This window comes from Camarhynchus parvulus, chromosome 4, assembly GCF_901933205.1.
Source record: "Camarhynchus parvulus chromosome 4, STF_HiC, whole genome shotgun sequence".
NCBI lineage: Eukaryota > Metazoa > Chordata > Aves > Passeriformes > Thraupidae > Camarhynchus > Camarhynchus parvulus.
Genome location: NC_044574.1, coordinates 59,987,913 through 59,997,062, shown reverse-complemented (window position 1 = coordinate 59,997,062; position 9,150 = coordinate 59,987,913). Strand labels below are relative to the sequence as shown.

At 43.9% G+C, this 9,150-nt stretch overlaps 1 protein-coding gene across 4 annotated transcripts; it reads left to right on the top strand.

Annotated features, from left to right (window-relative positions):
• Positions 1-152: 152 nt before the first annotated feature.
• On the top strand, positions 153-6,703 carry NUDT9 (nudix hydrolase 9). 4 transcript variants are annotated; one of them, XM_030948191.1, is made up of 8 exons: positions 153-261; positions 1,524-1,760; positions 2,794-2,889; positions 3,389-3,475; positions 4,374-4,485; positions 4,655-4,801; positions 5,051-5,135; positions 6,098-6,703. In XM_030948191.1, the coding sequence occupies exons 2-8, from the start codon at positions 1,567-1,569 to the stop codon at positions 6,271-6,273; spliced, it is 897 nt and encodes a 298-aa protein (XP_030804051.1). In that variant the 5' UTR covers positions 153-261; positions 1,524-1,566; the 3' UTR covers positions 6,274-6,703. The 4 variants fall into 4 exon arrangements, with proteins under 4 accessions (XP_030804051.1, XP_030804049.1, XP_030804050.1 ...); XM_030948189.1 differs by lacking the exon at positions 153-261 and adding an exon at positions 319-460; XM_030948190.1 differs by lacking the exon at positions 153-261 and adding an exon at positions 506-614.
• The last annotated feature ends 2,447 nt before the right edge of the window (positions 6,704-9,150 follow it).

The following is a 9,150-nucleotide window of genomic DNA, read 5'->3' as shown; positions in this document are numbered from 1 at the left end:
GGGGGCGTGTCTGTGGGCGGTGCAAGGCCGTGGCCGTGTGGGGGCCCGGCTGCGCGGGGCTGGGTGCGCCCCGAACCGCGCTGTCTGTTCCTCTTCCGGGTTCCACAGGGGAGGGACGATAACATGGGAAATGGATACTACTAGTTTGGGATAACGTAGTTGATTAAAGTAAAATATATAGAAGAGAAAAGGTTATTTTCTACTTCTCCGCGGGAAGCAGGGCTTCCGCACGCACATCGGTCGCTCCGGAAGGCAAACACTGTAAATAACGAATGCCCTCCATTCCCTTATGTTTTATGTCAGAGCTGACGTCATGTGGCATAGAATAACCCTTTGGTCGGTTTGGGTCAGCTGGCCTGGTTGTGTTCCCGTCCAGGATCTTGCTCACTGAAATGGCCGGCAACGCTGGGGACACAGCAGTGATGCTGTGGGAGCGCTGCCCAGCAGCAGCCAAACACGGGTGTGTTACCAACCCTTTCCTGAGTGCCAGTGCACGCCCCGGCACTGCGGGGCTGCCCTGGGGACGGAGCTCCGCCCCAGCCAGAGCCGGCACCGGGCGCTGCCCTTGATGCCGCTCCCGCCAATGCGGTGCCAGCTTGTACAAGCGCGGGGCGGTAAGAATCGGGATCAAGGGGCGGGATCAAGAAGCGGCATCCTGCAGCGGGTTGCCTCACATCGCAGGCCCAGCGCCCCGGCCCGGCCCCGGCCCCGGCTCCGGGGCTGAGGCGGAGGCGGGATCGCTCGCGGTGCGGGCGCGGCGGGGCCGATGCCGCTACTGGCCGGAGCTCTGCCTAGGGTAGTGGTCGTGCTCTCGTTCTCCGTCCTGCTGAGGGCCCGGGGCGCTGCCCAGCGCCGCCCCGCCCACAGGTACGGCGGGCTGTGGCGGTGGCGGAGCCGTGGGAGCCCGGATCGCGTCCCGGTGTCGCTGCCAGCGGTCGGCGGCCTGTTCCGCCGGGAGCAGCCGCCTCATGGCTCGGCCGAGATCCCGGGGCTGCCGCACACCCCCTGCCCGCCGAGGGGGAGCTTGGCCGGAGTGTGCGGTGTCACTCAGGGGGTGCCTTTGGGGGAAAGGCAAGCGGACTTGTCCCTTAAAGTGATGTGATTATTGGAAGGTACAAGAGCAGTTTTGCCCTTTCCCACGTCTCTGTTAAAGGTTTTTGTTGCGAAATTCAGGCATTTCGTGAGTTGAATATTAGGAGGAATTTCTTCTAATTTCATTAGACGTTGTGATGGGCTGCGCAGGGAGGTGGTGGAATCACCACCCCCGGAGGTGTTCAAGGAAAGACTGAACGCGGGGCTTGTACCGTGGTCGTTTCACCAGTACCATGGTCGAGGTGACAAGACGGTATTTGTTCATAGTTTGGCCATAATGATCTCAAAGGTCTTTTCCAACCTATTCTATTCCAGCCTTGATTCTGTGAAAGAGCCGAGTCTATTCCACTTGCTGTATTGTACTTTAAAGACTGGGGATTAAAGAGCATGTTAAAATGTAATGAATGAGATTTTTTTTTTTTTTTTTTTAGTAATTTATCTGCAAGCTGTTGGTCCCGTCTTCATTCTGCAAACATGTTCAACAGTTATAATGTGAAGTTCCACCACAGAAAAGCTCTCACCTCCCCATATCCAGGATCACACATTGAGCGTAGCCAAGTTCCTGAAGATAAAGTGGGCTGGCTGACTGAGTGGGAAGATTATAATCCTGTGGAGTACACTGCAAAGTCTGTTTTGGCCAGACCCAATTGGGCAGATCCCCAAATCAAGTGAGTAGAAATGGTGACTCTTTTCCCCTGAGAACATGAAAGCAGGGAATAATCATGAATTGAGTTAACAAGGTCATCTTAAGTGATGTGTAATTCTACAGTGATGTGTGAAAATTAAGATTAAGGAAAGTGGTAGGTAGAGAACTGAGTACTTTGAATTGTTGTGAAGGTCTTTGATACATGATTTTACTGAGTTGATGATTGAGATTGGAATAATGGACAGCTGTTGATGCTGTGCACATGTTTCTCTGTGTTGTGAGCTAAATAAAAATATAATTCTCCTTAAGAATTTGGAAGAACATTTTAGTGATACACTTGTTTGTTTATTCATGGTTGGGATGCAACATGAAAAAAGAAAGTGTAATTGCAGTTTTTGAAGGGAGCACTCTGACTCAGGAAATGTGAAAGGTTGTGATGCACAGATTTTTTTGGTGACTGTGTAACAATGTGGGTGTCAGCTCTTCTGTCTTGAGTAACAAGGGATAAGACAAGAGAAAAAGCCTCATGTTGTACCAGGGGAGGTTTAGATTGGATATTATGAAAAATTTCTCCACCAAAACGTTTATCAGGCACTGGAACAGATTGCCTAGGGAACTGATGGAATCACTTTCCCTGGAAGCATTTAAAAGATATTTGGATATGGCACATGGGGGCATGGTTTAGTAGTGGGCTTGACAGTGCTGCATTGAACTTGGTGATTTTAGGTGTCTTTTCCAACCAAAATGATTCTGTGATTCTACACCTCTAATCTTAACAAAAATACTTTTGAAACACTTTGTCTAAGTGAAGATTGAGAGAGATGCAATATTAAATACTTTAGTTCTGCACTTTTGCCTGCAGAACTAAATGCAGAGGGACTGTAATCAGAAAAGCTTAGGACTTCATAGCCTCCTTTAGAAAAGGGAGGGCCTGAAACTCCAGTTCTAGTAAAAACTGCTCATCAGCACAGAAAGGGGTCTGCTGGTCTGATGGCTGGCATACAAGCTCTTGTGTTTTGTAATTTGTCTCTGTTAAATTCTCATTTGCCACACAGTGATGAAGGTTTTTCCCCCAAATTCAATGAGAGAGATGGAGAAGTGGAGAGGAAGAGTCTGAACGGCTTGTATGTGGTCGAAAATGGGAGACCCCGGTGAGTGTGGGGTTTTTGTTTGTATATTCATTTCAGTGGTGTAGTTTCAGTGCTCTTACAGGTCCATCAGTTCCAATACATGGTACCTACTAGGACAAAGCCAAGAGAGAAAAATGGAATCTAGTTTGAAGAATCTAAGTTGGTGAATGAGAAAAACGTTTTGTGTCTCTCGCCCTTTAAAGCATGTATGTGCTTTAACACAAAATACGTGTTGCTGTCCTTCCCTTTTTTGTTATTTAATGTTCATCTGGGTTTTTTTTTGAGTTTGTTTTGGTTGGGTTTTTTGGTTTGGTTTTTCTTTTTTTTTTTGTAGAATCTTTTGAATGTGGGCAAATAAATACATTTAATGTGTTAAGGGTTTGGAAATTTAGCAGAAAATAAACTCCCTTTTGTTTCAGCTGGTCCTCAGAGATCAGGGGAGCTGGGTGTGGCTGGGCTTAATTTCCAATTGGAACCACTTCAGGACTACATGAGTGATGTACTGTGGCATTTATTTCAGCAATCCAGTGGGGAGGACTGGCCTCACTGGCCGAGGATTGTTAGGGCGCTGGGGACCAAACCATGCTGCTGATCCTGTTGTAACCAGGTAAGGGGCAGGTAACTGCAAGGTACCCTGCAGTAGAGAAAAAACCCATGCATTTTGCTTCTTTTCTGCTTCTCTGAGTAGGACATTACCTTTCATGGCCCTTTTCTCTGTTTGTTTTCTGTTTGTAAGCCCATTCAGCTTTTGTTAATGTAAGAAACACTAACTTGACTTAGTCTATGACAGGAGGAGGTAGGATTAGGATGCTCTTTTTGTCACTGTATGCTTTGTTTTGATGTGCTTTTCCAGCAGGATGTGTGTGTACGTGCTAACCATTTTACACAAAGTATTCAGAAAAGATTGTGTCATTAACAGAAGTGTGAGTTAGAAAGTGCCATGCCAAAGACAGAAGCATTGTGGAAAATCATCCTGATGCATTTCACTTCTTCCCCTTTCCTGAAGGATGCCAATGCTACTGAATTGTTTCCTTGAAAGTGAATACTGGATTTATTTATTTATTTATTTATTTTAATTTTTTTTAGACAGCTTTTTGCTCTGCCTATTGGTAGTTCTTAGTTCTTTACTGAAGGTGATAGTGACTGCTTGTGGCTTTATCCTGGTGCTGCTGCAGCTTGTGTGACCATTCTGTTCCAGCAGAAACATTCTCATCCTCTTAGTATGAATTAGCACAAGTGCAGCTTGGAGAGCTTTCAGAGGAGCTGCTGCTGCTGGCCTGGCTGCAGAAACATGCCTCATGGGCATTTTCTGCCCTTTTGGCTGAGGAAAACCCTCATTGTTCTGTCCTTGGTTGTGATCCTGCTGGATGGCATTTGTTGGTTGCCTCAGCTGTTCATTCTCTGCTTTGTTTGTCTCCACACAGGTTGCAGTGCCTTGCTCTTCCTCTCTCAGGCCCAGGTGTCAAGAAGCAGCAAAACATATTCTTGTTTGTCATTTTCTGCAGGTGGAAAAGGGATGGAAGTGGCAATAAAGTTGCTCATCCAGTTTCTGGCAAGAACATCTTGCAGTTTGTAGCCATCAAGAGGAGAGACTGTGGGGAGTGGGCCATTCCAGGGGTAAGGGCAAAGCTTCAGAGGCAGCTGGCATTTCCCTGCTGGTGAAGCCATGAGACAGATATGGCACATGTGTGATGCAAGTGGGTGTAAAATACTAAGATCTAGGAGTTAAAATGTGTAGAATCTGAGGGATAGCATTTTTTTGTTTGTTTGCTTCCCCCCCTCTAAGGGAATGGTGGACCCAGGGGAAAAGATCACTGCTACTCTGAAGAGAGAATTTGAGGAGGAGGCCTTGAACTCTCTACAGAAATCCCCCGAGGAGAAAGCAAAATTGGAGAAGCAGCTTCAGAAGCTGTTCAGCCAGGAACACTTTGTGGTGAGCTCTGTGTCTCTTGTGGTAGCCTTTTGAGCTGTGCATGTAACTCATAGCTGTATAAAACCTGAAGAAGGGCAGGTGAAATGAAAATATGTTGTGATGCTCATCTTCTTGGGGTGTAGGAAATTGAAGGGACTGTTGAAAACTCTGTAAGGGCAAATGTCTCAGAAGGAAAGAAAAAAAGTATGACTGATTCCATCTTTTTTGTTTTGACACTGAGCTTGTTCTGTTTTGTTTGGGGCCTTATAGGTGTACAGAGGATATGTGGATGACCCTCGTAACACTGATAATGCCTGGATGGAGACAGAGGCTGTGAACTATCATGATGAAACAGGTAAATATATCCAAGCATGCTCTTAGTTGCCTTTTACTCCATATGTTGGTTTGAAATTGGGGCTGTTGTTGATCTGAGAATGGCAGTGAAATCGGGAGCATGAAAGTCAGGTGTAAAATATGGGACTAGATTCTTAAATTGATCTGTTACCTTGGACTCCCATTTTTCACCTGTAAGATAAATCAATCTGCCTAGATGTTTCTGATGTGTTCAAGCCAGAGACTTCATGCAATGACATTTCCACTGAATTTGGGATAGTAGGTGCCAGTTGTGAAGTTTCACGTGTCACTGGTCCTAGATTTATTTGTCCCCCGAAGTAGTGGAGATAGTGTATCTTTGCCCTCTGTTTCCAATACAGAAGAGGAAAGCATTTCCTCGGTTGTTGTTTATGAAGTTCTGAGATTCTTTTTAAAAACAGAGTGAAAACTTGGAGAAAAAAAGCAATTCAAAGCAAAGGCATCCCCTTTTAAAAACTAGTATTTTTTATTTTGGGGCCTTCAGTAAAATTTTAATTTTTTTTTCATAAGTGTATATAAGTTTTAGAATTCAGTTTGTCCTGTAGAATAGTATGTGTGAAAAAGAGCAGTCAAATATTAAGCAAACAAGCAAAAATCCAGGCAGATGTATTGGCTAAACTTGGGGTAATAAGTACATGTTGTTATGATGGTTTCCAGTAACTTTTCATGCTGCTGGTGATATCCTAGGGATGATGACAGGGTGTTAACACCATTTCTGCCATTCAGATTTGCCTTAAAATAGTGCAAGTCTGAAAAAGATTTCTGGCACAGAATCAGTGAGAGATTTTGTTGTTTTTTCTCTGAGAAGCCTTTGAAGGTTGATGTCTGTGAAGGAGCATTGTGGAAAGGCAGGAGGTCTTGCATCAGGATGCAATAGGATGTGAGAGGGGAAAAAGCAGGAAGAAAAGATGCAGTAGTGTGTTCTAACTCTCGTTTTGTGAACAGGTGAGACAATGGATAACTTGCCTCTGGAAGCAGGTGATGATGCTGGAGTGGTGAAGTGGGTTGACATCAGTGAGAAGCTTGAGCTGTATGCGAGTCACAGCTACTTCATCAAGCTGGTGACTGAGAAACAGGGAGCCCACTGGAGTGAGGATCCTGGCTCTGAGTGCCACAAGTGATGGAAATGGGAACTGACAGACTCTGAGAGGAGAATATGTTTTCCAGCCTTGAAACAGATGTCCTTGTCATCCTCAGTGAAAATTCTGTGAAATTCAGCTGGGAGAAACACTGGACAGTGATAAACAGAGGCTTTTTCAGAGACTTCAGATTGCTTCTTTTGATTTCTTAGCTGGTGTGAGATGAGAAGAATGTGGAGCTCTTGCTTTGCTTTCTTGGCTTCATTATTTGCAGTTGTTTCATAATGTCTGCAGATCTGCATGGCAGCACTGGCATTCGGACTGGTGGCAGTTCACAGGCTCTTTATTTTTGCACTGATTCCTTTCCAGGAATATGAATCCCTCTGGAATGAGAGACTTGTAGGATAACCTGAATAATTACTTAAGTGCTGCATAATAAAGTGAAATTTCTTTTCTGAGTCATTTCACTTAACATATCTTTGCAGGAACTTTCTACTTTGAGTGATTAGTTTTCACATTCTATTACTTTTTAGTTTACAGTGTGGCTGGGATTCACATCTGAATGTGTGACTGTGCCTCTGTGTCAAAAGAAGTTGTGACTGATTTGAGGAGCTGAATTTTGTGGTTCCTTCTCTTCCCACGGCTTGCGGGGTACAGTTCAGCTGTTGTGGAGACTGCATCATAAACAGAATCTCTGGAAAGAGCAGCGTGGAAGTATAATCTTGTAAATTGTGCTGGTTTCTTACCCTACAGGTGATGTGAATAACTTGCAGTCAGGAGGCTGATGGGTGCTTTCTGTGGCATTTGTGCTGCTGACAGGGGCTGCACAACAGTTGCTGACACTTCTCTCTGTGTTTTTAATCAATTGCTGTTAATTGTGTACTGGTGTTAGGAGTTGGTGACAGTGACAGCTGAAAGATGATGATGTTGAGACCTGAGGACTTCAGGAATTTTGATCCATGTGTTGAAGTAAGTTGGTGATAAATGTCATGGTCTGAAATTACCTTGTGTAACAGTACTGTGACACACTCATGCACTGTTGAGACTTTATCCACATCCTATTTATCTAATTAATGGGTTTAGAACTTTCTCCTTTTCAACCCTACCCCTGCCTCCCAATTAGCTAGTGAAACCTGGAGGAGTTATGGGTGTTTATGCAGGAAATCCTGGGAATCTTGCAGAGTTATTAGTGCTCTTTTCAAAGGAAAAGGTAGTGTCAAAAGGTTTTAATTTTTCTTTCAATCCTTGCTCACCTCTTCCTGCCCATCTGTTTTCTTCTGTGATGTGCTGCATTATGCAGAGTAGACTCCCAGCAGTGTAGTTGGGTTTTGAAAGCATGGTCCATAAGAGCTGACCCTTCTTAGAGAGTTGGGGGATGTGGATCTGCAGTCTTTATATACAGTTTTTAATACTCTGTCTTGCATCAGAAAACCACAAAACGTTATGAATCATCACTTCTTCAGATGTTTTGGGTTATTAGTTTACTTCTCAGCTGATAAAAACTGCAGTTTTTTTTTTAACAACCGCTACTAATCCTTAGAGGATTGACAGGCTTGGCAGTGGAAATGTGTTATGAAAAGAGTATTTGTTGCTTATTTTTTCATTGTAGATATTCTGAGTGTAGCAGTGCTGGAGGAGTACTCGGGTGGTAGTACTGAGAGTACTGAAGCTGCAAACTAGAGACAGCATAAATTCTTTTTCCTGAAGAAATGGGACTTTGTGGGTTAGAGTCATTACCTTTTGAGGCCAGCTGTGTACTGGCAGTGTATTTGCAGTTTGAGAGCTGTGCTTTTGCCACCCAGCTCTGTGTGGGTTAATCAAAAGACAGAGCAAATAATCAATAGGCTGCAGCCAGGCTGGAAAAGTGCTGTCAAAATTACTTTCTCTCCCAAGATATTTGAAGTCCCAGAGAAAGGATCTTTTCCAAATGGAACTAGCATAGAGAATGTGCTTTTGTACATGCCGTCCAGGCTGAGTTATTTATGCACTGCTGTGTAATGTTGCAGAATGTGAAGTGAGCAACAAGTCAGGATTATGGAAAAAAACTGGCAGTGCTAGGAAGTAATTCTGGTTTGTGTAAGAAGTCCTTGTGTTGGAAATAATCACAGCTTAATTCATTGTATCCCAGGGCATCAGCCTGGCATTGGACTACGATTATCAGCCTTTGCTGGTCCAAGAGCAAATTAGCAGAGGAGGATGGGACTTCCACTATTTAAGCTACGAAAATAGCATTTCTCACTCCCGTCTTCTTTTCTTTGGAGAGGTGACGTGGTTCAGGTGAAAGGTGTTTCTGATCATCCTTTGTAGGAATAGCATCTGGGGCTTTTTCCTTAAAGCAGAATATGCCTGGAATGTTTTCAGTGAAGTGCTTACCTTAAAATCACAACTTTATGGGGATTCAGGAATAATCTCATCCTGTCCTGGGTTTTTTTATGCTTAAATTGTGTCTCTCTTGAGGAGAGCAAAAGATGGGCAAAGGTGAAAGAAACAATTTTCTTCAGCACAGTTGACGAAACCCATATCTCCAATAGACTTCTATTTTATTTGAGATTTCTATGCAGTGTGTTAAGCTGACAAAACACAAAATAGAGGAAACAGATCCCATTTCAGTGGGTGATAACATCTACATTCTATAATTCTACTGAAGAGTTTTGTGAACAGCTTAGTCATTAGGTTAGTAGTATTTATTGGTTCAGAAAGATCATGGATACATGTGGGGGACAACACTGTATTTTAGCTATGAAGTAGTTCAATTTTTCTGCTGTTAATGAATGTATAAATTTTCTGCACTTGGGTTGTTTGATAAGAATTCAGTGAACCTCATTCCACCATTTTCTTGAAGGTTGTTAAGCTGATAATTACAAAAGTAAGCAGGATTCATCAATTTTAGTGCAGTAGTGGGAGTCTGTTCAGCTGGGC

What these genes read in the sequence shown, in the direction of transcription:
- NUDT9 (XM_030948188.1), top strand. Translation starts at nt 767, where the DNA reads ATGCCGCTACTGGCCGGAGCTCTGCCTAGGGTAGTGGTCGTGCTCTCG. An exon ending in GTCGAAAATGGGAGACCCCG is followed by an intron (nt 2,890 to 3,388) that starts GTGAGTGTGGGG and finishes CATTTATTTCAG; the next exon opens with CAATCCAGTGGGGAGGACTG. An exon ending in GGGAGTGGGCCATTCCAGGG is followed by an intron (nt 4,486 to 4,654) that starts GTAAGGGCAAAG and finishes CCCCCCTCTAAG; the next exon opens with GGAATGGTGGACCCAGGGGA.